The sequence below is a fragment of the Abramis brama genome (genome assembly GCF_963993115.1).
Source record: "Abramis brama genome assembly, chromosome: 7".
Lineage (NCBI taxonomy): Eukaryota > Metazoa > Chordata > Actinopteri > Cypriniformes > Leuciscidae > Abramis > Abramis brama.
Window position 1 is genome coordinate 23,177,842 of NC_139969.1, and position 27,989 is coordinate 23,205,830.

At 37.0% G+C, this 27,989-nt stretch overlaps 1 protein-coding gene across 1 annotated transcript; it reads left to right on the forward strand.

Annotated features, from left to right (window-relative positions):
• The first annotated feature begins 1,603 nt into the window (after positions 1 to 1,603).
• On the forward strand, positions 1,604 to 27,989 carry vipr1a (vasoactive intestinal peptide receptor 1a). The gene is made up of 13 exons (XM_084119645.1): positions 1,604 to 2,011; positions 4,245 to 4,320; positions 6,375 to 6,479; positions 15,008 to 15,114; positions 17,836 to 17,933; positions 21,110 to 21,242; positions 23,692 to 23,845; positions 24,304 to 24,364; positions 25,290 to 25,356; positions 25,475 to 25,566; positions 25,662 to 25,791; positions 26,429 to 26,470; positions 26,668 to 27,989. The coding sequence occupies exons 1-13, from the start codon at positions 1,958 to 1,960 to the stop codon at positions 26,857 to 26,859; spliced, it is 1,311 nt and encodes a 436-aa protein (XP_083975771.1). The 5' UTR covers positions 1,604 to 1,957; the 3' UTR covers positions 26,860 to 27,989.

A 27,989-nucleotide genomic window follows, 5' to 3' on the forward strand; every position in this document is an offset into this window, starting at 1 on the left:
TTAAGGAAGGATAGAGTCCAGAAGATAATGATAGATTAGGCTTGAGATAAGGAGTGTTATATTCCTTCTCCATCACAGAGCCACAGCCAAAAGCAAAGATGGTTTCAGCTCATCCATTCCACATGTGAAGGCATATTTCTTTCTTTAGACTGGCAGCACAAAAATACTACTGCTAATATAAGATAAACTTATGTGTTAAGATTCTGATGTATTTCTAAAGGTCAGGCATTGCAAAGTAAGTTTATGACACATTGTTGATCAGGGAAGTTGATGACACACAGTAGTTTAGGAAATCAGTTAAACTGTCAAAATTGTCAAATTATTGGTCATTATTGAGGAAGAAGAACTTTAGGCTTTAGATTTTACTAACACTTTTGAGGTCATATATGGCACTGTCTTACATTTCAGCTGTTTTATTCCATGGTTAGTATTGATGGCATTCCTCAGATCTGCGTTCTGTGACTCATCCAAACAAAACACAACAAAACACCAGGATTCAATTTCACAAGAGTTAAAAGCACATTCAACAAAACAAAAAAACAGGATGCAATTACACAAAAATTAAATGCATGATGTTTTTGCTTAATTGTTTCATGTGCGTATTTGTATTCACAGATCTTTTGGCCAATATTATGCTGGAGTGTACGGAAAGTCATTTAATGCATGCTGACTGTATTTTGCACCTTTTGTTTTAGCTAAATAGCAACAAATAAATAACAGGAAACGTTGCACACGTTTTGCATAAATTGTTGACTTTTGTCTTTTTCCAGTTGTATAAAATCTTTGCTATATTGTTAGTAATGATGAAGGGTGCAATTATGTGTGCTGGCGCAGCATGTCATAAAGTCAATGCATCTAAATAAGCAGTAAATCTGGAGGAATGTATAGTATGTAGCCTATAGTTTTTTGAAAGATCAGTGAGCTGAGAGTATGTGAACCCTGACAAATTAAAAGGAATATCAGTTTTTTATGGCATGTCCACCACTTCACATACATTTCCTTAAAAGCTGCACTGAGTAGGCTACATTCACTTCTCTTGTTCTTCTGGCAGGTTCTTTCAAAAACAACAAGAGCTCATGTGGGTTGGCTAATCTATAGGCTATTAGACTCTCCATTATGCTTTCAAAATGAATGATTTCATGCTTCAAGCTCATATGAATACATATCTGCTTTTGATTAACTCTACATTTCTCCACCAATGAAATACATTTCCATGAAGGCATTTACATTTAGATTCCCGAGGCACTTCCACCAGTGAGTTATTGGTGATCATTGGCAACTTGGGATGGCAAGGGCTCACATATTTACATTGGCGTGTCAGTTTACATTATTGTCTTGCACATGATATGTTGAATATTACAACCGTTTAACTACAGAAAATAATTGAATAGAACAGTTGCTGTTCAATGGGAAGCAGTAGAAATCAGAAGCTGTGATATATGGAAGTTTAATTGTTCAGAGCTCTGTTTTAGTTTTAATTTAAGAGAAAAAATAGCAAAAGATGCAGAAGCTGCTGTGCGTACAGGTTAAGACAGAGAATGAGTCATTCAGCGCTTTTATTCGGGGCTGTGCTGCTATAGACCACACACACACACACACACACACACACACCTACTTTGGAAGTGAGGGTTTAGGACGTGGATCGACTACCTTGGATTTTTACAGTCCATCTCACGCGTGTCAGTTGTCTACGTGGTTTATGCAAACGCCAGTTGTGAATGGCTTCGCATCATTCCAGAGTCGTTTATGAATGAAGTGTTTTTTGGGATTAAGGAGAAACATGGACAGGTCTCGCGGCGTAGTACTGGTGAACCCACGCGCACCGGAGCGCCCGCGCGCGCAGCGCGTAGTTGGCTGACGCTTCGGATTCTTTGTCAGTTACTTTTCTGCCGTCAACTTGTCTCTGTGCATCGATACCTTTGTCAAGCGCTCTCAGTCAACTGCTTAAACGGCTGAAATGGATATATCTAAACGAATGCTGATTTTATTCCTAGCCTGCTCATTCGGACCTGTGAGTATCAACACTTCATTTCATTCGGTTTCCCACGTAATTAGTCATCGACGAAAGAATAGCAATGAAGTAGCCTACTTTTAACACCTCAAACAAATGTGTCAGGTCCAAGGATTTATAGATAGTTTGGATGCTTTTTTCATTGAAGAATGTTTGCGTTTCAAATTTGAAGCCCACGTTGATTTGAATAAATCTTCCTGACAAATATTTAAATAGGCTAAATGAGCCTCAAACTGTTGCTCTTCTGTCTCAAAGCAGCTGCTGTGCGTTTCCTCTCATATACAGCAGAATTTCGAAACGGAATTTAATTAAACGTGTCTACATTTCATGAGATTCATTGACTTTTCTGCTAGCAGCGATGAAACGCATTCAATTAGAATTTTACTGCATTATCCGTCAGAAATTAATCCAATTTAAGATAAAAATTAGGCTGACAGGACATACTTGTCTGGATAAGAGAACTTCACTTAAACTGAAACTTTCTCTGATATATTGAAAAAGCACTGGCCAGCATTCAAAGATATTATCATTAAAGCTGACTTACACAGGTGAATGCTAATCAGATCTTGTTCAAGTGTGGAGTTTGCAGTGTCATTTACAGCCCAATCGTTTAAAAAGACAGCATCTTTTGTTGGCAGTTGTAAGTGTGGATGTCAGATTTCCATCAAAATAAATCTAGAGTTTATTGTTTATTGAATTACTTCAAGCATTTCCTAAGGTTTTACATTTTAGGTAACATTTTATAAAAGGTGCTGAAGTGTTAATGCGTTACATCATTAGATTTATGACACATCACATATCACTATTTTTTGTGCTGCTAATGTTAAATGTTAAATCTAACATTTATGCAGGTTAAAATCATTTTTTCAGGTTAACCAGGGAAATCAGTTGCCTATCAGTTTGCAGTAGCAGAGTTACTATGGGAAGATTCCTCTATACAGCATATGTTCACCATCTAAAGTGGTTGTCGTATTGTTGATCATGCTATTTGAAATTGTGAAATCGAATGGTTTTCTTGTATTGTGACACCATGGTAACAACTCTCATTTTCTTCTCTGTTCATCCGTGTGTCCTGTCCTTGATAAGCTCCTTCCTCACTGCAGACTGTAGTGACTCAGGTCTCTGTACAGCTCAACGTGCCACTGAATTCATTCATGTCACCCCACGCAGTACAGTATATGCTATTGTTTGCTCTGCACATAGTTAAATATTCTGAACGCTCGTTTTCACCTGGTTTAATTGAAAAAGATAAAGATTTAATGGCAGGATCAGCCCAGTAGATCTGTCAGTATGTGAAAAGATTTATATTCTGCTTTGTTAAACCTATAAAACAGAAAGAAACAGAAAATAGGGCTTAATATATGCTAGCTAAAAATGTGTGTGGATAACATTTTATGTGCTGAGTACATTGATGAGTATGTTTCACCTAGCCTATATAGATCTTTTTTTGTTCAGAAATGATGTAATAATATTAATCATTATACTAAATGATATTCAGCAAAATATGACTTAAAAGGGACACGTTTCTGGTCCGGTGTTGATGAAGGCACTTTTTAGTCTTTTGATGGGCAAAACACTGCTGTTGATCACACATATTGACCGGTTAGTACACTGGAGTAACATTTGTCCCAGATGGTCATACTTTCTGTAAGCATACTGGTTTGGGAGTAACCATAGCTCTACAGTGAAGTATTTATTGATGCCACCTCTCAATGGCCTCATCTGCCAGAGTACCTGCCATAAATCTCACTGTCCTCTGGTGCTTTATGGAGGAATCCATGAGAGCATAGTACAGCCTACATTTTTAAGGAAAATTGGACACAGCTGCAGAGACACAGTTTTAAGACAAATAATTTATGTTGTACATTTTTCCACCATATAGATGTCAAGAGGTTAGTTCTTTAGGGACCGACAGAGGTGAAGACATTATTAAGAGCTCAGCATAGCTCAGGTACTTGTGCTACACTTGTTAAATTGCTATGTAAAATGGAAGGAACAACATGAATTGTCATACCCTTCATCAAATCTCCATGACACTCAGGAAAAGAGAGAGGCAGTGTCACATGTGCAACCAGTTCACTTTATTCTCTTCAAACAGTAATTATGTTCAGCTTGTAATGTGATCAAAGGTCTGTTGCTATTCGGAAATGTGATGTAGTATTTTTTGTAACTTAAAAAATTGTATATATATTTGATTGCAAGAAAACATACCTCATGTCAGAATCTTGTACAGATGCTGTCTGTCCAGATGTGTGAGGTCATGTGGGAGAAAAGGGAGTGTTTGTCCAAGGTGGAAAACATCACGTCAGGTATGTACACTGCATATCCTTCACTGTATGACAATGTATGCATGTAAAGACAGTGTGATTTCTTCATATTGGTGATATACGCTGTAAAAAAAATTCTGTTACATTTTTAGTAAAAATCCACAGCTATGGTTACCAAAATCTACCGTTTACCTTAAAATGATAACCACCATATTAATACAGGTGGTACAACTGAAAGCCACATGATGAATCATTAGTGACCTGTCCATAAAACATGTCCAGTACTTATGCAGAAGGTGCACAGGGTCATACACAAAAAGACAAAACACCATCAGGGCAACACTCAAATAATGCTATAACATAAAATGCCCTAATGTACATTACTGAATGAAACATAATATGTGATGTGTCACACAGGGACTTCTGGGCAAGTCATTTTACTTTTTCTCACCATAATTTATATGGTAATTCATAGTTTTTACTTGCAAAATTACATATAATGCAATGGTAAACCAGTTAACAAATTAAGGGTTTTACTGTAGCATTTTTACCGTCATTTTCTATAAAAACTACAAATATTTTTTTACAGTGTACCAGTAAGTTCTGTGATTGTAATGCTGAAGGTCTCTGCTTTTTAATGTGATCACTTGTTCATCAATGTTCATCAACTAGAAATAGCAGCATAACTCCTGCAAACATAAAACAGTGTAAAAAAAAAAAAAAAAGTGGAATATGTGGTTGGCCTAATACTGCTAGAGCAACATTTTAAGTGTGTTAAGATCTGATTAAATGGCTAGTGTGCAAATTTTTTTTTTTTTGAGCTCTGCTGCTTATCTGCATTTCTGCAAAAGTGTCAATATTTTTTCCCTCACATCTTCCCACAAACTGCAGTCAGCTCAAACTTCTACTCTAGACATTGGCTAGATAATTGTTGTTTTGTATTTGCTTGTCTGGGTTAACTTTTCAGGTTTTAGAAGAGGTTACAAAGGTATGCTGGCTAATTAGGCAGAAATGTCATTCTGTGCAGTGCGATCTTCACAACATTAGGTGGTTTCACTGTCATTATCTGCATGATTTAATTAGAGGTTGTTTCAGAGCAGTGGTGTGATTCAACACGTGTGTGTGTGTGTGTGTGAAAAAGCTAGTAAATTAAACTTGCAGGTGTCTTAGTTTGTGGACTTCACCAAGAGCTTCAGTGCTTGACTATTGGGCATGTACCTCATCAAACAGAAACGCTGCCTATTCCTGTCTAATCTCATATTGATTTTGTTCTTAATGGACAAAGCAATTACAAAAGCTAGTTGTATGAAACTGAGGTCTGATTGTGGCTAGTGTGTCAAAGTTGTTTGTTGTCATTTGTGTGTCCTGTGATGTAAATCTCAATCACAAATCTCCCCTGAGTAATATATCTTAGACCAATATGCAAATTGTTTTCTCAGACTGTGAGATGTACTTTGATAAAGCTCACTCCCATGGCATTGTGTTTGATTGGTTTCTCTTTATCATGTAGCCCAGTCTGTTATAAAAATCTGATATCAGTTGGATTTTAAAATGATTTGATTCTCAGAGCAAAGAATTAAATATGGAATTAATCCAATTCAGCAAATCAAATGGTATAACACAATTTAAACTCACCCTATCTATTATCTAAATGCATATTATTGATCTTATCGTGAATGATTCATCCATGCATATGTTTTTATATTAAAATTGGTTTTGACATAATTCGATCTTCTGGTGAAATTACAGACTGGTGACATATGCCGGACTTCTTTAATCATTTAGTCCCTTTCTTACAATCAACTTAAAACTTGCTTTCAGAATTTTCTCCATTCAGTCAACAACCGATGGATATATTGAGCCAACCAATTCCCCACACTTCATTTTTTAAGTACAATACAACATGAAAGAAAAGATCTGTTGCTACTTACGTTACATTGTGACTTTAAATTGTCAAGAGCCACAATAATTGTACAGGATTCTATTGACCAATTAAAGAGACAATCTAGATCCTATCACCAATTAAAACTTGATTAGGTGGCAGTATTTTTTCAGTTTCCATCCCCTAATCAGTTTTTCTTCATTTCTGTGGTCAGGTTGCACAGGTGAATGGGATCTAGCGTGTTGGCCATCAGCCAGGATTGGAGAGCTGGTCACCATCCCCTGTCCAAATTACTTCAGCCATTTCAGTGATCAGAGAGGTATGTCAATATCTTTTCCAATAAATATAGAGATGCAAAATGTTTTTCAATAAACCTCCTGTCTTTCTCCTTGTGTTTTCAACATTATTCTATTTCTTATCATTCTTGATAACGTCTTTTAAAGCAACACCAAAGATTCTTTTGTACCTTAAAATAACGTTTTCAAAATCGTTTCAGTGGTTCATCAACTCGTAACGGTGAACGGCACTTCTGCATTCGCTTTGCGGCCCTCTATCGGCTATAACTGCACTATGCAAGTTTGCCAGATCGGGTAGCGGATCTGTTGTTAGAGAGACATAAGAAACTACAAATTTGACTTGCTTTACGGCAAGCGTTGCAATAGCCGATAGGTGGAGCAAGGCTCTGGGTGGAGCGTACTCGGCATATAAATGGAAGATACCTAGCAGCCAGGTAGCTTTTGAATTGTCATCATGACGGAGTCTGCAAATAAAAGGAAGGTTATGATGTCGGAGGAGGCGAAGAAAAGAAAACGGGAGCGTGATAGAGAAAGAGCTTGAACTAGAGTGAACATTGGACCAGCTTGCACTCGTTGGCGAGAGCTGAAGGAGGCTACATAAAATCATGCGACATACCTTTTCTGTGGACATCGTTATTTCCAAAGCCGGTGCTGGATAAACAAATAGTGTGTGTGCGACGGTAGGCTGTGGTAGGCTAAATTATTTACGACAGCGGTAATGGACAATTCCGCTTCCAACCTGTAGGGGGACCGAAGAGGAAAAGTGCTTTGGTATTGCTTTGAAGTCACTAATAGAACTGCAACCTCTTTAGAGACTAATTTTCAGAGAAAGCAAATGTCCTCGTTATGACTGAATTAGCATCATAACCAACATCACATTATTTAAAGACTATGCCAAAGCCTTTTTCTGAGTTCTTCTGATTAGTCTTTGATTTGGACCTGCTGCTGTGGTTTAGCAGCGATATTTACACACAAACTGTAATCATGTGACTTTCTGTGGGGAGAGCCTGGTGGGTAATTATTTGCTGAGAATTCATGACTACTGTAATTTATTCAAACAAGGAAAGCCATAGCTAACTTTTAATACCATTTAGTAAGCCTTTTGTGGTTGTGTTAGGATAATCAGGATTAGCTGTGTATTTAGCAACTGAACATGAAATCAAGGTAGGTGTGTTTTTATGGATACCAAGAAGCAGACATCTTTTTTGCATACATATTTTTTTATATCACCCTTTTATAAAAGGGTGTTTTAATGTAATACACACACACACACACACACACACACACACACACTCTACTGTTTGGGGTCAGTATTTTTTTTAACATAAATGAATACTTTTATTCACAGATGCATTAAATTGATCAAAAGTGACAGTAAAATCATTTATAATGCTACAAAATATTTCTATTTTAAATAAACACTGTTCTTTTGAACTTTCTATTCATCAAAAGAAATAAAGTTTCCTCAGTTTCCACAAAAAATATTAAGCAGCTCAACTGTTTTCAACATTGATAATTGGAAATGTTTCTTGAGCAGCAAATTAGAATGATTTCTGAAGGATGCAATGGCTGCTGAAAATTCAGCTTTGCCATCACATAAATAAATTACATTTTAAATCATAAAATTCATAAATTCATAATTCATAAAATAATGATTATTATTATGAAATTGTATTAATATTTCATAATATTACTTTTTTTACTATATGTTTGAAGCCTTGGTGAGAATAATAGATTTCTTATAAAAACATTTTAAAATCGACCCCAATTTTTTAACTGTAGTGTATATTTGACCTGATGATTTATACTTGACTTGTGGGGTGAAAACAAAAAGTATGGGATTGTTTAGAAAGGCAACATGATACATTCTGAACCGCCGATTTATGTGGATGTTTCATTCCACTCTTAAAAATAAGGTTCTTCCTTGGCATCAATGTTTCCATAAAGAACCTTTAACATCCATGAAACATTTCCATTGTACAAAAGGTTCTTTATAGTAGAAAAGATTCTTTAAAGATTCATTCAAATGAATCTCCACTCTAAGAAAAATGGTTCTTTTAAGAACAGTGAAAGGTTCTTTGGGGAACCAAAATGGTTCTTCTATGGCATCGCCATGAAAACCCCCGTTTGGAATCTTTATTTTTAAGAGTATGTATATGTTGCTGTATGAGTGAATGTCCTTTAGAGTCCTTGACTTATGTACTCTTTGCTGACTGGCTAATAACTAAACTGCTTTCAGCATAATTTTAATAGCTTGCATTTATAGATCGCTGCTGACTTGTCTTTTCTATTGGACAGTCTCCAATAGACCTGTCAATCATACTGTCCTTTGATGGACAGGTTTAAACATGAGCACTCATATCATGCCAGACGTCATTCAAACAAAACCTTACCTTAATTTATTTTAGTGTTTGTAATTCGGTCTGGGGAATTAAAAAAAAACGCCTTTTGTCATAAAGTTAATGGAACAGCCTTCGTTTCATATTTTCAGCAATAATCTTTATTTTGATTTGACCCTGGCTCTTAAATTTTCCTTCTTCCTCTCAAGCACACAGAGGAGTAAAAGGAGTCATGTTGAAATTAAGTTGAAATGAAATGTCCAGAGGAACTGAGGAGTCTACGGCAGTTAAGTTTGCCAATATTTCTTGAGAGTGGGTTGCTCAGTAATCATGAAATTGTAAAGGAAAATTACTGTGTGGATCAATAAGGTTTTCAAAGTGATCTTACTTTAAAAGCAGCTGTGACATCCATGCAGTTCTAATGTAGGGGCCATTTCTGTAATGACACATCTTTAAAAATACAGCACTTTTGGCCAAGCTCTTACAAAGGCTTGTCGTATGCTGAAGATGTATCTGTGACGCCTTTCTTTTCTATAGAAAGTGTCTATGTGTTTTTATCTTTTTGGACCGCCGTATAGATGATATAGAATTTAAGTTTATTTATGTGAATGTTCTTCTACTCATTTGCGCTTTCTGTCACAATTTCAGCTTTGATTTACGACCCTGATTTCATCCTATGAACTGTTTACACATTTCTAATAGCTTCCAGGTCATATCTCCGTCTTGCTGAAAGGGGCATGCCTTGCCTGTGAAACTCTGAGTGCTCTGAGAGAGTGCTTTTTGGAAGAAATCCCAAACATGGATTGAGGGATTTAGATGGTACAGGGTGAAATGCAGTGGATTTATCTTGTAGAGTTCATGCAGGAGATAGCCTTTGGTGAGCTGTGATACAGGCCAGATGTGAATGGGAAAAGACCTGGATATTAGTTTGGGGGCTGGCCAAATTGATGATCATGTGATGGGAAAAAAATTATTACTAACTGACGGGGAATGTTGAGCTGGATTTTAGGGGAGACCGAGACATATATAACATGTTGATGGAACAATTTATGAACCAGAGGGAAGAACAAAGGACATGCACGGACCCAATGGATGCAAAAATCCTCATTAATTTATAGCAAACAGATTGAGGCTTTCTGGACCAATCAAAGGAGACGTTTGTTTTCCTTAGCACCGATTTCCCAGAAATGCTCAGTGTTTATTGCCCAGAAAGAGTGTTTAAAATATATTCAGCTGTAAATATTGATAATATTAGATAGAATTGTTTTATTAGGGTGACTACAGTACACACTAGAGTTTACTCTGCACTACTTGCTGCGATCACGCTCATTTCAGTGGAACTATGCGAAATTCCAACCATAAGTTGGATTGTATTGCTTTTGGAAAGCCAGTTCAATCTATTCACTTCATTTAATGGCCTCAAAATGAATCATACACATTTTTATCTATCAAAGCTTTCTGTATTGTGTAGAACTGACTGTGGGTTTGATTTTTGATTTTTTTTGATTTTTCAGCCACACTTGAATCTATTTGTATTATATAACAAAATATCGACCCAAGTGGCATTTATTTTATAGAGAAATATAGCACTAACACCTATCAAGCTAAATAAGTGTGAATTTATGGAGAACTGACTTTATAAATCCACAAAACAACGACAACAACAACAAAACCTCAGAATCTTAAGCAGTTCAATTCAGGAAAAAAAAAATTCTGTAGACAATTTCAGACATTTTAAGTGTTTAATTGCATAAATGTAGCCATTTGGGACTGTTGTGTGTGTAGAAATATTTGTTTATGGCTCTTTCCTAATAGCACTGATGCTTTGTGTAATCAAGCCTGAAGATTAAATCTCAATTCCAGTTTGCCAGCTGTTCCTGTATTATCCAGCAGAAGTAAAATTCCTTTCTTGAAGCTCAATCTGTCTAGTTGTAGTATCAGATTACAGATTCAAAAGAATTCTTGTGTTATGGTCAAATCAAAATGCAAATCATTTTTATAGGAGCATGGAAAGGAAAACAAGCGTTACGAAACTTGGCAGCACACAGATCCAGGGACATGTCATAAATTTATGGAGGGTGGTGCTTCTAGTGTCCTAACACATGTGAACTTTTTACCCAGGAGCTTTACAGCAAACATACAGTCATTAATCTTCTCAACTTTTCAGAGTGGTTTCTTTGCTCATAACTCAGCATTCACTTTCATGCTTCAGTCAAACACTCTGTCAATACGGCAATGACCTCATGATCACACCTCATATAAATGTTCAGGAAGTAAAGTTTACCAAACCAGAGCTGTTCTACGTTACTTTACATGCTTGCAAGCAAAGGTAAACACAAAGTTCATGATTCAGTAGTTAAGCTCAATCAAGAATATGTGGCCTAATGTTGATTTCTACAAAAATTTATTTCCATTTGTATCTTTAGTTAAATTTTTTTTTATAGGTTTATGTTTTTTTTTTTAGATTTCTGTATATCTTTAAATAATTTTTAGCTCAGTTGAAGAGTTCAGATGCAAAAGCCTCTAAGTGCCGTCTGAAATTTTCTTCTAGAATGATCATTTTTATCCAGCTCGTATATTTAAGTTCAGTTATTTCACTTAAATGGCAATGAAAATTAATTGTCATTTAAGTGAAATTACTGAACTTAAATATACGAGCTTGATAAAAAAATGATCATTCTAGAAGAAAATTTCAGACGGCACTTAGAGGCTTTTGCATCTGAACTCTTCAGTTTTAATTTGAGAAATTTTAGTACTTCAATTTAAACTTTTTCAACTTTCAAAATTTTAAGTTAAGTTGTAGTTTTTCATCTAATATTGCATCTTTCTGCTTTATTTCAATTGCCAAAAATGATTTCTAATAATTTTAGTTAACAATAATATTAAAAGTCGTAAAATTTAAATACATAAATATAAATAAAAGTTTAGACGCAAGACATTAACACTATTTGTGTTGAAATTTACTTATATCCAATTTTACAAATTTGTCATCTTGACAACACAAGACTATAAAGGCCCTAATATACTCGCGAAGTTCCTTTTCGTTCTTCGCTTAGGGGTAAAAAAAATTTCTGAAATATGTGCCCAGCAAGTATACTGTTAGCGAACATCCCGTTTTGATGAATATGTAAGTATGTGATGCACACTTTCCATTCAACACACAACAAAAATGACAGCAGTGAGAAAACAGCTGCTAAGAAAGCGTCTGATTATAGCGATGAGGACATGTTTGCACAAGCTCTGCAATTCGGTACTCCAGTCAAGTCACATCATGTTTATAAACTACTTTATACATTACTTTATACATAAACTACTTTATATATTGCTTTAAAGCAAGCAGTTTTACAGTATTGAACTTGAAAAACAAAAAAAACACCCTTTCAATTAGAAATACAACTTAATTTTCTACTATAAAGCGCCTCTTTAGTGTGTTCATGTTTTGAACTGGAATTCAATGAACTGGAGAAGATTACCACGTCAAAGAAGGCGGAGCCTACCTATTATATCAGGGGTCACCAAACTCGGTCCTGGAGGGCCGCTGTCCTGCAGGGTTTAGCTCCAACCCGAATTAAACACACCTGAACCAGCTAATCAAGGTCTCAATAGGCATATAGAAACTTTCAGGCAGGTGTGTTAGACCTGGTTTGAGCTAAACTCTGCAGGACAGCGGCCCTCCAGGACCGAGTTTGGTGACCCCTGTATTATATCATCACCACGGACCAATCTCGAAGGTGTTTACCAGCTGGAGCGAACTTTTCCTGTAAGTTGTAAGTACCTCAGTGTGACCATTATTTTTGGAGGCATGCCACAAATGCTGTTGGATTGAACTTAGCTTGTATTGAACACTGAATATTCTTTAATTACCCACATTCTTACGACTTCTAACAATAGTTCCACTTTTGGAGCCGCTGTCATAATAATACATCAAGTAGCTTGCATTTGAAAGAGAAGGACACACCTAAACACTCACCTTCAATGCAGAAAGCTGCTGTAATAACACTTTGCTCAAAGAGCTTTATCAAAAGCCTAGTTGGATTCATGTTTATACAAGTCATGCTACTGTCAATACTTGCACAAGGACCAAAACTTTACCAGAACCCCCATCCTCTCCCTTCAGGCTGGCAATGAATCTTGTGTAAATTCTGACAGGAGCAAGCTTAAATCTGAGGCCTCCTCTGAGGCCCAGCGTGTGTTTCTGCAGCGTGCTTCAAGGCAGACGATCTCTTCAAAGGCACGCTCTGAAATAACATAACAGCAGGTTGATTAGCTCCCATGTTCGGTCCACATCTTCATACATGGCACTGACAATCCTCATTGTCTTTCGGGATGATGAAAGCATTCTTCTGACAATCCCTCATTGAAAACAAACCCAGACTCTAGCAGCAGTAGCTTATCTGCCTCGGTCTAGCCCCATTGCTTAAGATTACACAGACAATGTCTTATGCGTTTTTAATGCACATGTATTTTGATGAGGAGATTGTCATTTAGGAAAAACATACCGAATGACAGTGCTTTTGTCATGGACATGAATAAAAAATTGAGTCATCGAAGGATTTTGCAAGCTCTGGATGCTGATATGAGTTGAGCAGGAGCAGTTTTTGACTATAATCTGTTTATTAGTTATCACTATAAAATAGCTCATATTTTATGTAATTCTGTTGCAGGCACTGTGAATGTCCCCAATCCTCACTTTGTCTAAATGTAGATTTTCGCTCTCAGAGGTATAACATCATCAGCTACACATACTGCTGGCAGACTGATAATGAGGTTTCCAAGCTGTCCCATCTGAGGGAGATGATCACCGCTACAACTTGCCAAATGCATATCAAACGTTCCAAAAAAAATTCAGTGTTTTGCAGTGAGTTTTTTTCCCCCCTCTTGGTTCCCACAGAGCCATTTTAATTGTATGTGGGGCTGCTGTTTAACTTCAGGAATAGAAAACAGCTTCTCTGTTTAAAGGCTTGGTGAACAGGCAGAATGGGGTGGTCAAAATCTGTCAGTTAATTGTGGAAGCTTTGCATGGAGAAAATGCTACTCATTAAAGGCTTTTTTAGCTAGCTGATTTTATGACATTTCGTTACAAAGATTCTGTTATAATTAATGTGCAGTGGATTTACATGAAACCCTGCACACAGTTATGTTTCTCTGTTCACAAGTGGAGCCTGATGTGTTCTCTAAAGGTTTATGCCTACCTTCTTTGATGCCCTAATTTTCCCCAAGGATAACAAGGTTCCTACAAATGAGAGTAACATTTTCAGGGGTGAAGAAGTTGATGTTTTATTCATGACTAATCTCTCTAATTGTGAGCCAAATTTTCCCCTGGGAAATTTGTTAGATGAAAATACAACCAGTGACAAACAGTACATTCAACTTTTATTTTATTTGATTGTTTTTAATTTATTTATTTGATAGAAAACTAAATATTTCCAAATGCAGAGTGAGATATCTGTATGACATTTTAATACTCGGTTAAGTCAGAGGCAAATTTACAATCCTTTCCTCGTAATACTGGTAATATTTTAGGAGGTGCTGTTTTTTAAAATTCCATTCCTTTCCATTCATCTTCTGTTGTGACATCAGCCCTCAAAAAACCTGGCCTCAAGTCTATGGCAGAAAGGTCATGAATTTGATAAGCGTGATGTAATGTGTCCAGTAAGTAAAAGGATTTACCAGCTGGTATTTCAGGCAGCGATAAGACCGACAGGACTACATCTGTTATTTTTCCTCCTCCACTTTGCAGAGCGTGATTACCTGATGATGAGCTTGTGTACTTCACAAATCAGCTCCATTCAGTTTGAAGTCCTCTAGGCCTGAGAGGATTCTCAAGCCAATTAACATTTAGCACAGTGATCAGTTGCTGAAATTTGCTTCTCCAAATTGCAAGGAAAACTGTTCCAAAAAATGTCAGATAATTCCATTAAAGTTTGCTCATAAAATTCAAAGATCATAAAATTTGTGTTGCAACATTAAAAAAAAAAAGATATTCCAAGTTTTCCAGTGCATGTAGATGTAAGTAATTTCCTGTTGATTAATTCATTGGCCGCTTGAGATCCATGAAGTGCTCATTTCCTTTGCTTGTTTTGCAGTAATCGGTCAGCTCATTTTTGGCTATGCGTTTTAAGTGTGACTGAGTAGCAGTGATTACATGGAGGAATTAAGCTGTGATTGAATCTTCTAGTTTAACGTATTCACCGCCCTTTTGCCATTTTCAGGAAACATTTCGAAGAGCTGTACTGCCAATGGCTGGACAGAAATAAACCCAGTTGTCGTTGCGTTCAACTGTGGCTACGACCCAAATATCACAGAGGATGGAAACATGGTGCGTATGGTTGCTTTTTTTCTTTATTGTTTTGATTGGCATCCAGTGTGTTTTAATCAGTAACTACATACATTTTCACAGGTACCAAATCCGCAATCAATCAAGTTTTCTTTTTTTAAGTTATATTGTTAGGCATTTTTGCCTTTGTTGGATAGGACAGTCAAAAAGAGACAGGAGGTTGAGAGGGGCACAGGATCGGGAAAGGACCACGAGTTTGGTCGCCTGAAGTGCTGTTGCACTATATGTCAGAACGCTGCCCACAAGACTATGGCTTCAACATCAATCGAGTTCACTATTAAATCTAAATTAATAATAATAATAATAATTCGTTACATTTATATAGCGCTTTTCTATATAGAAGGAGGAATCTCCTCAACCACCACCAATGTGCAACATCCACCTGGATGATGCGACGGCAGCCATATTGCGCCAGAACGCCCACCACACACCAGCTTATTGGTGGAGAGGAGACAGAGTGATGAAGCCAATCAGTACATATGGGGATGATTAATAGGCCATGATGGACAGAGGCCAATGGGCAAATTTGGCCAGGATGCCAGGGTTACACCCCTACTCTTTTTCTGAAGGACATCCTGGGATTTTTAATGACCACAGAGAGTCAGGACCTCTGTTTAACGTCTCATCCGAAGGACGGTGCTCTTTGACAGTAAAGTGTCCCCATCACTTTACTGGGGCATTGGCCCCACTAACACCTCTTCCAGCAGCAACCTAGTTTTCCCAGGAGGTCTCCCATCCAGGTACTTACCAGGCTCAAACCTGCTTAGCTTCAGTGGGCAACCAGTCTTGGGTTACAGGGTGATATGGCTGCTGGCTGCAATAAATCAATTAATACAATGTATGGTAGGCGCCCAAAGGTTAAGACTCTTTAACCTCAGCTTGCAGTATAGTATTAACACATAGAGCGTGTGTTAACACCTATGTGTTAGGTGTTAACACATAAGTATTAACACCTAACCCTAACCCTAACTAACCCTAACCCTAACCTGACTCCATAGCACATTTTTTAATGACCAAGGACTACCCAGATGTCGTCTGACTGACATGTAAAGCAACCAATCACAGTTTGTTTTGTTCTGCGTCATGTTTAGGGGTGTGAAAATGTAATGTCGATGTCCCTACAATAATAGAACGGTGTGTAAAACTCCTGGACGTATTTTAAAGAGTATATGCCGCAAACTTTACATACTTCACATCCAGCTTTTAGTTGATCCTGATAAGCGTTTATTATCACAGTTGTAAACACAACGGCGTTCTTCTTAAATGAGAGGGTTCGGCCTCACGGCATCTTTGTTTCCAGGCGGACCGCTAAATAACGCGACATGTCTCCCAAACATCTTGTAGAATTCAACCAATCAGATGACGACTTCGAAAATCCTGAAGTGTTTTCAGTTTAGTGTGCCATATGCATCAGACGTTAAGCCAGAGGTCCGTGGGTGGTCTGAGGCTGAGTCTGACAGTAGTGGGGCTTCATTGCTGATTTAATTTGTGTTTGAATCGGTTGGGTAAATGATTCAATGACTCACTCAATGAATAGCCGCGTTTCCACCAAAATTACCCAGAACAATTTGTCCCAGGAACTTTTTTTTCCCCCAGACCTGTTGCTGTCTGCATTTCCCTCGTGGTCTAAAGTACCGTGAAGATTAGGCAAATTAGTCCAGTGACATGGGAGTGCGGTCGACTTTTCAGTTCGCATTGGATTTCATCCTCCGTATAAGCTTAATAAAGCCTGAACTTCGTCTTCGGTCCATCGGTTGTATTTTTTAAAGTCCATCGTTGATTTGAATTGCAAACAACTCTTACTGCACGCACCGCAACTGACTTTTAAAAATGGTGGTTGAAATAAAATGCTGTGTGGATTCAACCAATCAAAATGCTGCGTGAACTCAACCAATCAGCATGTTCAGCGCCCAAGTCCCACCTCCGAAAGTTCTTAAACTTTGAAAAAGTACTACCTTACGAGCAGGGACTTTCTGAGGGGGACATTTTTACCCAGAACTTAATTTAGACCCTGGTACCTGGGTTCCAACACACCGAGTACCTCCCCAAAGTCCCTAGTTCTTGGGGAAGGTTCCTGCGGTGGAAACGCTGAAATCTACTTTCTAAATTGGTAGTTCTTTTAAATAATTAATTACGTAGTTTAAAAAATATGTTCTATATAGTTTGAATGTGTGTAGTATCTGGACGTACGACATTCGTCAAGTTGTCATTATCATGTTGACCTATCAGCATCAGTTGCATCGCTTTACTGCCTTTCATAACTCCTCTCTGTGGCCTCATGGGATAGTAAAGTGTCCATTGGTATTTTTGCCTACTATATTGTAGGGAAGTAGACATATTATTTAGATGCAGCCAGTCACTTGTTTTGTTTCTGAATGAATCCGTGTTTTGAACAAATCGGCTGAATGAATCAATAAACACAGTCTCTTTTCACCACCGACTGGAATACTGATATAACCTGCAGAAAGAGTTGGTGAGAAATACAAACCACTGATTTACAGACTGTCTGTCTTGAACACGCAAACACTAATTAGCGGGGTAATTCAGTTTTAATGGAAAATCTTCTGCTAAATGGCAGCTAATTAAACCAGCTATCCAAAACAATCAAGACTGTTGTTATAGTTCTTATTCCAGTTCTACATATTAATCATTTTACAACTAATCAAGTTTAGTTGGCTATCATTCACATTTTTTCCCTCATAGGGTGAATTCCTGGGCTCTGTGAGAATTGGATACACCATTGGTCACACGGTGTCTCTTATATCCCTCATTATCGCCATCATCATCCTGTGCTTTTTCAGGTAAGTCCTCAAATACAACTCAAAATATACCATTGATGTGTTTTATTGGACAGGAGTCACAAGACCTTGGCTCTTTATGGCTTTTGCCTCTCTCAGAAACTCCCAAATAACTCAAATTTGATAGTTTTGTTGTCCTCAGTGGATACCCACATTTTATGTGATTGATCCAGCTGTGATCTAGCAGCAAATCAGTGTTCTGCTAAATCACACTGGTGTCAAGCCAGAAGACCTTGTTCACAATGCCCTGTTTTATATCACATTTAACAATACATTGCGAAAGTACACCAAGTCAGGCATTTGATTGGGTTATACACAGTTTCCATTATTGCACAACCTCCCAAACAAAATGGCTTGTAACCTCTGAGATGCAGCTTTGCAGTGCACAAGCTTCTCAGCAGTAAATTAGTGAGTGTAAAACACAGTGAATGCCCCGCTCAGTGACCTCAGAGGTGAAGCCATATCTCAAGTGTATTGAACAGCTTCCTCTTTTGGCTTACATCACACTTAATTAAACAGGAACACAGTTCTTGAGAGTCTTGATATGTTTAAGCTCTCATATATAGTATACAAGTTTCCTTCTCAGCTTTGAACACAAGCAGTGTGTTTGAACAGAATGAGCTGCTCTCCTCAACATGAACAACATATATGAATGAAGAACATTCATTTGAGTGCAGATAGTAATATGTACGGAAATTTCATGAATTTTATAAAATTATATATATATTTGTGTTCCAAATTATTATGCAATTGACATATCAGTAGGATTTTAGTACAATAAACATTTAAACATTCATATTTTAGTTTTTCAAAAAAAATGTGTTTGTTTTATTTCTTGAATCTTTTTAGATAACTGGTATCAATATCATCCTCAGACAGGTTTGTTAATTAGTTTGCCAGGTCTTCTTAGGTAAATGGAAAACCTACTTAAAGAGGTTTTTCCACATTATTAAGCAAGTCACAGTTCTCATGCTATATGGGGTGGAAGAAAGATCTTTCTATGAAGATGAAAAGCATGAAATGGTGCAATGTCTTTCAAAAGGCATGAAAACAACTAATATTTTGCGAAAACTGAATAGAGATTATCAAACTGTCGAAAGATTTGTGAGTGATTTAAAGCACAGAAGAACCTGATCAGATAAAGGCTTATTAAGGGAAGTGTCTGTCAAACAAATGAATTGTATCAAAAGGACAGCTATAAAAAAGCCAATGCTGAGCAGCAAACAGTTGAAAGATTATGTGTAGCCTATTTTCAGTCATCTTTAGACAGATGCATTTACATTGTGACTGTGCCTCAGATGCAATCAACTCTTGCAGGGTAGATCGATCTCCTGTGGGAGGGCGAGGGCGTAACAGTTTCCTATTGTATGTAGCCCTTTTGTCTTAATGTATCAAATTCTGTCTCGCAGACATTGGGATGGGGGAGGTAACGTCCCCAATAACCAAAACAAGCAAGTACACGAAGTGCACTAAGTTCCCGTACGAACCGAACGGACCAATTATCTGCGCAACATGACTGAGGTCTGGTTTATTTAATTGTGCATGTGTGGCACGCAAATCACTTCCTATCGCGCAGCTGATGATAAAATGTGCGACCCATTTGAATTCTATTGAGAATTTGCCACTTTAAAACGCTATGGAGAAAATCAAACGTGATCTAAAACAGCCACATAAACTGAAAAGACTGATAAAAAGAGGAGAAAACATCATCTTGCACCAACATAAACCAGAAAGCGTTTTAAACTACTCATGACCACCTTTACTAGAATGTATCACTTTTATTGTATTTATTGTGGTAATTGTTGACTTACTTGTTATAACTAACTAATAATAGATTATCTGTCAAGGGAACAGATTTTTCATTACAAGTGTTTGTCTATTCTTCATGACAAATGCTATAGATAAAAAAGAAAGAAAAGTTAACATTGCTCAAAGCATGGTAATGAGGAGCCATCAATGGTCTTACCTGTGATTATCCTTATTGTAACAAATACTATAGTTAAACAATTACAAGAACTTTTATAAGGCTGAGTACAAGTTAGAATCAAGAGCTTTAATGTCTGGACCTTCCTGAATTACTTACTAAACAATTGGTTTCCATGTACAATATGTGTTCTGCTAATAATGACAGATATTAGGAAAAACCTGGCAGATGACTGGAAATTAACATTGTCAATATTAAAACATTTTAAGTAAAGTTGTTTAAGTAAAATTCTCAAACTGATAAGGTTTTAAGTGCTTAAATAATATAAAATACATGCAGTTATGTTATTAAAAACCTTTGTATGTGGATGATACCACAAAATACTATTTTGCAAAAATAAATAAACAAACAAGCAAGCAAACAAATAAATCTCATGCGGAGCATGGCCTGGGACCCCGCTAAACGGTTAACACTTCAAACAATCTCACTTCCTAATATTCCAGCCCAAATCATCAAATGCTAGCTCCTTGCTGACGTCACAGTCTTGTTGGAGCGGGGTGGCCATTCACCAACCATCCAGAAATCCATCCGTCTGGACCATCCATTGCAGCACAGCATTCGTCCGTAAACACAACTATTTAAAAATGTATTTCTAAACCCATTGTAAAGGTTTCTCTTAATTTGTGAGCTTTGGTTAGGGGTGGCTGAAATGCAGCTTTATGCACAACTGGCAGCCTGCATGGAGAGGTTCTTGAGGCTCCAGAGACACCAGCAGTGGCTTGTTTAATAATCAAATTATCTAGTTTGACAGAAACTTCCATTCTAAAGCCTTTATCTGACTGGGTTCTTCTATGCTTTAAATCACTCACAAATCTTTTCGATCTATTCAGTTTTTGGAAAACATTAAGTTCGCATCGCACCATTTCATACTTTTCATCTTCAAAAAGAACTGTGATTTTATTAATAATGTGAAAACACCTCTTTAAGTAGGTTTTCCATTCACCTAAGAAGACCTGGCAAAATACTCAACAAACCTGTCTGAGATTGATACCAGTTATCTAAAAAGATACAAGAAATAAAACAAACAAAAACTTTCTTTGAAAAACTCAAATATGAATTTTTATTGTACCGAAATCCTACTGATATGTCACTTGCATAATAATTTAGAACACAGTGTATTTGCAGAGCCTATTATTGCGTATCATTTATTATGTTGAAACAAACCACTGAGTCTCTTTCTGTCTTTTCTTTCCAGAAAACTGCACTGCACAAGGAACTACATCCATATTCACCTGTTCATGTCCTTTATACTGAAGGCTGTGGCTGTAATAATGAAGGATGTTGTCCTGTATGAGGTGGAGGAACCTGATGACTGCCACTATAGATCTGTAAGTGGTTTTTAAGTAAGGTATCATGTAAACAATGTTTACATCCAGAGAAATACTCTTTTTAACCAGTGTAATGTCCTGTGTCATAATAACGCCATTTCCGCGGTACCCTTGATTTCTGGTTTTCCGTTGAAATCATGGAAACACCAAAGACGCTTTAATACATTATGAGTTTTATTAGACAGGTGAGCAACTGTTTGGATACCTTTATCGACAGACAGCTAATTGTATAGCTCAACACGGTTAGTCTTATTGTTTGAATCTCTTGTTTTCTTGATTTACCGTAAGTAACATGTTTGTACCCAAAAAGTAAATCAGACAACATTATTATGTCAAGTGGCTAACAGCAAAATCAGAAAGAGCTTTATTTGTAGTAACAGAAATACAGCATTTTCAACACCATTCAATATTTTAAAATGAATTGCAAGCCATTTAGCAGCACAGTCATCCAGCTTTTATTAATATGATATTATAATATCGATCTAGATTACTGCAGTGTGCAACAAGTGTCTCACAACAGCCACGAGCGAAGCCACAGAGTAACATTATAACAACTTTCAACACACTCAAATGTATTTTTTATATGATTGTTTTGACCAAGTAAAACAGTGTTGCGTCACCCCACAATTTTAATTCATCAGATAAAGTGACCCGTATGAGTAGTAATTCAGCATTTACGGGTGTTTTATAAGAATGAAACAAAATAATGTCAATTTAAGCGATCAAATATTACTGTAACAAAGTTCAAGTTGGCGGACATTAAACAAAACTTTGATTGTACAATATGCATAAACAACAAAATGAAAGGTGCGTCAGCGACCGACTGCGGCATATAAACATAATAAAACAGAAACGTAAAATGTCCCAGTCACTCGGCCCGTCCTGCTTCATGCCACTGTAACGCTAATAAAACTTTAATACATTAGCTGAGCTCTTAATACATTAACCCGTCGGACGGCTTTTCATCGGCTGTGGAGGTAAAGACGACAACTCCCATGATTCCACGCTCATTCACAGCTTCATCAAGCTACGCTTTTGTTTTTGTTTTGAATAAGCGAAATTAATTAAATTAATTTAATGGGAATTTTACTTCCGGCCCAAGGCCTGACTGATGAAAATCTAACCTCTGAATTCTGCCATTGACTAATCAGAATGAAGTACTGCAGAGAGATATGTAATAAAATGTGATATTCCAGTTATATTTACAATTATATTTCCTGGTGCACTGTAAAACGTATTAACTGTTACCTTAAGGAGGTCTTTTTTAACTGAACTAACAAAAATGACTAATGTTTTTGTAACCATTTAAAGATTTTAAATCATATTTTTCACTTGAATATTACCACATAAAGCACATTCATTAGGTTATAGGTGTATTTGGTTGCGTTCTACTTTATTTCTGCTTTCTTAGCTGAATGTAACTGCACCTGGTGAATGCAATTGATTTTTCCCCCCTCTTAACCTAAGAAACAAACAGCACAGACTGCACAATTGATACACTGCCAGGAGTAAATTGCTCTAATGTTTTGTCATAAGGTTTGCTCTTTAAATGTTGGTTGGTAAAGTGCTCATTAATCTCATTTTGTGGCGAGGCGTAGCCGTGTTTGAGCAGTCCTTTAAGATCTTTGAAGAGTTTGTAAATTACCTCCCTCATCCGGATATGGTCGACGCTGTATTTACCCAGCATCATGGTAATGTTTGGCTTGTTTAGTGCCAATTTCATATTCATTAATAGCATATGTGTTGTGCTCGGATTTAAAAAAAAAATTGTGAAGTAATAACATTTTGTTAATAAAGAGTTATTAGATAATAAAGGGTTATTAGAAAGCTTACATTTTCAACGGCCTGTGTGTGTAAAGGTTTAATAGTGTGTTCTCTGTGTGTTTTCCTGTATAAACACTCTTCATCTGGCTCTGAGTGTTTTGAGTAGTCTGGACGCAGCTGTTGGCCAACAGAATATGTCACATCTGTCACAACAGGGTGCTCAAACACTCATGATGGCACGGTATCCCCTCCGTAAACACCCTTGCAAGGTCACAACAACATGTTTGACATTTAAGCGGCCCGTAGAGGAATCAGGCTTAGTTGGATATTGTTGTTAATTAAAATGGATTCGCTATATAGATTGTTTATGTCTGTGTGATTATTGCAATAATTATTAACACTTCTGGGTGATAATTACATGTAGTATATCTGAACAGTCAGTGCACTACAAGTTTCAAACATTAACAGACCAGCATGCGGAGTTCTTTATATGTGTTTACACTCTTTTGAATGCCCCTCTTTAGAAGTATTGCACAATGTCTTCTAGTGCTAAGCGCATGCAACACACCAGCGCAAAGGCATTCCCTTTGTTTAAGTACATGGTAAACATGCAAGACCGCAGTTCCTGTTATAATATACACAAGTGCATAATAGTTCTAAACAAAATCCTCTCTGCATTTTACAGGTGGGCTGCAAGGCTGCGATGGTTTTCTTCCAGTACGGCGTCATAGCCAGTTTCTTCTGGTTACTGGTGGAGGGTCTGTATCTGCACGCTCTCCTGGCTGTGTCCTTCTTCTCTGAGAGGAAGTACTTCTGGTGGTACATTCTCATTGGATGGGGTGTGTATGTGCATGTATCTCAGTGCCAGTGAAATTAAGATATATGGCCCCTCAGTCTCATAACTCTTCACGTCAGGAGAGAAACGCCTGTCAAATATGAATGAAAAATTGATCACTAAAGTCAATAGGACCTTGTCCATGTAATGTATACACTTGAGATTTAACAATTAACCTTTACATTGACGTCACTATATTGTGTTGGAAAGAGTTTCACATCACATTTTTTTACATTAAGGATTGTATAATGCGATAAGCAGGCGCCGATCTGTATCTCAGGATCAATTAAGGCTAATTTTGAGGCTAATTGGAAATCCCACTTGTTTTATTGAATTCCTAATGGTTGTGTAGGCCAATTAAATAAGGAATCCCTGGAAATATGCCTTAATTTATGCCTTCATATGTCAAAACTGTATGTATTCAAATATTGATAATAATTATAGTCGATATGTGTGTTACAGGAGTTCCGGGTGTCTTCATAACAGTCTGGAGCATCACAAAAGCTTATTTACATGATGTTGGGTAAGTAAATGGAGCTTTTAAGAGAACTGCTCTTTGCTACTATAAAGCCATATCAAAAATACTTGTTGTAGCCACCGTTACCTAAGAGTAACAAATGGAGTAAGGATGTAACTATTTGTATGAGTTTATGAGCTCAGTTGAATTTCTGTCTTCTGCACACCTTTTGCCGATAGCTACAGTATAGCTGACACTGTAATTTTCACTCAAGGCTGTTCCTTGATGATAAATGACATGCCGTTGTGGAGGTCAGTAGTCTATATTTAGAACAGAGCTCATAGGAGTGGACATTTGAAAATAATTTACGTGGATATTTTCTTCTTCATTGCCTCATTTTAAAAAAATTCATAATTTGTTTTTGCATTAAATCTACATGTGTAGACTGTGGAATGCAACATACGTTCAAACAGTGATCGAAGTCCACTTTTTTAGCAGCATTGGGTCTGGAAATATTTTTCCACATTCATTTTTAATTTTAAACAATTATTTAATAAAGAGTTTAAGAAAATAACTATATCAATCAGCTTTGTTTCAATGGTAAAAGTGGCGTTTAACTCTTCAGGATTGACTCTTTTCACATTTCCGGGTTTCTCAGAAGCGGGAGTCGTCATAGTTGGGTAAACCTTTATAGCGGTGAATGAGAGAATACATTAAATATATTTTTTGTGTTCCCATGTGCTCAAATAGCATAAGAAAAACTCCACAAGTGTTTTCACATCTTTCAGAAAGAGGAAAAAATATATAGATAGATTGATAACGGCATTAACAACCTTGTAGCTCAAGGTAGATCTGTCTTAAATGGTTTATACAGTATTGCTGAAAATAAATTTCTCTATGCAGAAAATGAACGAGAATTTTACTTGCAGAACCCAAATGTTTTGCTCCATCACCGTAGATTCATTCTACACCAATTATTTCCTTTTAACAGATGCTGGGATTTTATTGACGATGATCTGTGGTGGATTATAAGAACCCCTACGTTCATAACAATACTGGTGAGTGGCCGTATAGCAGCATTCAATTCTAATATGGCAATATAAAATAAACTAATATAGCAAGTGGTGAATGCAATATTCAAATAGGTCATAATCTGTTTATTCTGTTTTTCTCTAGATGAACTTTATTCTCTTCATTTGTATCATACGGATACTTCGTCAGAAAATCAGTTCCCGGGATATTGGGAGAAATGAATCACACCAGTACTCGTGAGTTTTTGTGTTAGACCATAGACACCGCGGTCTTACATGCACAATATAAACACAAAAGTATTCCAACATATGCCATTTCTTTCGATTTACAGGAGACTTGCAAAATCAACTCTACTTTTGATTCCCTTGTTTGGAATAAACTACATAATCTTTGCCTTTATGCCTCATCACATCTCGTCTTATGTGCGTTTGGTGTTTGACTTGATCCTGGGGTCTTTCCAGGTAGGCAGCAGGGGACTGAAACATGTTTTTACCCACAGCTGCACTCTTCTATAAGCAATTGCTTATCTAGTTTGGATTTCTTAAATGTCACATGGGTAAATCAGTCACATGGGTAATTTTTTTGAAATTGAGATGTATACATCACCTGAAAGCTGAATAAATAAGCTTTCCATTGACGTATGGTTTGTTAGGGTAGGACAATATTTGCCCGAGATACAACTACTTGAAAATCTGGAATCTGAGGATGCAAAAAAATCGGAACATTGAGAAAATCGCCTTTAAAGTTGTCCATTTATTTTCACGATTTTGCTGCATTCACTCACAAAAATAAATGTTTTATATATTTGCGGTTGGAAACATGATCTTTACTTAATATCCTAATGATTTTTGGTATAAAAGAAAAATCGATAATTTTGACCCATGCAATGCATTGTTGGCTATTGCCACAAATATACCCGTGCGACTTGTGACTGGTTTTGTGATCCAGGGTCACATATAACATTGATTTTGTGGTCTAAGATGGTCATTTCTAAAACTGATTCTGATTAAAACAGCATGAATGTATATTCTATATATATATATATATTCTAGTTTTTTTTTATTTGTTTGTTGTTATGACTGACTTTTTTTTCTTCAGGGATTTTGTGTCGCTGTCCTGTACTGTTTTCTAAATGGAGAGGTAATATGACCAGAATTGAATTCTTATTTATATTTTATTAAATCAGATAGAATTGCACATGCCAGTTACACAACCAGTCAAATGTTTGGAAACGTGAAAATGTTTGAAAAGTGAATTTGTTTCTTGTGATCATAATAATCTTTTAACAAAAGCAACTGTAATTTTCTTTTCCCTGACCTCATTCACACACTGTCCAGGTTCAGTCTGAGATTAAACGAAAGTGGAGGCGGTGGCACATGCAGAGATTTCTGGGAGCTGATACCAAGTACCAGCAGCCCTCAATGGCAAGCAACGGCCTCAACTTCAGCTCCCAAATCACTATGATGACGAAATGCAGCCCGACCACACGTCGCGCTTCCGCCTGCCAAGATGACTTCTCCACCGTCTGAATGCCGAGCGATGCTCCGTTTATAACGGGACACAGAAACCAATGAATCTGTGCTGTACACCACACCACCTCCACCATCTGCAGGGTGCAGCTCCGTCGTCATTCCTGTAGGAACTGCGCATCTCACTGCTCAGCAGGAACATGAGGGAAACCGTGCAGCTCAAGGCTTATGGGGACGTTTTGGCATGTGATGGTGGTCATAGCCATCATTTCAAACACATCGATCAGGAGGGAAACATGCGGGGAAAATGGACTCTTTGAGGTTTGATTGTGTTTCATTAAACTACTGACTCTGAACAGCAAAGGACGCTGTCTTTAGTACAAGGATTTTGCTGAAGAAGAAGCGTTTGATTCGTGGTCCCCATCCATCGCCCCATTTTGGTGCACAACACCACCACAGGCATTATTCTTCTAGTTGGTATCTGTCTGTTGTGTTTTTCTGTTTCCCCTGCCCTCATTTTGCTGCTCAATATTTGTCAGACTCTTAATAATCTGTAAAGCTGAAAGGTGACCTTTTAGGTCTCTTGTGACCAGGTTTTATTTTTATCTCCTTCCTTATTCCAGGAAAAAAGTCATGTGATTCAGACAGACTGACATTCTGCTACAATCCTGTTTTTGCGTCCTACCCATTTTTGTCATGTGCTTGCATGTCTGTGGACATGTGGACAAACAAACGTCTCTCATTGAGAGTCATAAAAGCAAGCTTACTTGTGCAGCTGAAGTATAGTGCGTCATTCTGTGTTTTATGATAGTGATTTATAGTGTAATTGTATAGTTCTATGTTAACATTTACATGGGTTGTGTAACTGCACTGTTGCATAAAGACAATTGTAGATGCATTTTTTTTTTTTTTTTTATGAGATTGGTCTTTCTAAAGAGGATATTTAGTCCAAGATCTTTTTAGCTGTCAGAAGTACATGCGTATTGTTAATCATAGTTGCTGGCATGAAAATGCTCCTGCATGTTTGCATGCACAGTTCTTGTAGTGTGAATAAGATGTACATTTAAGAGAAAATGTCCCTATAAGAGTGTTGTTGCTTTGTTTGTATTGTGGATGTTGTCATAGAAAGTATACAGATAAATTTTATTACATTAGGTCCTATGTCTTTTCTATTAAATTATTTATTTTCA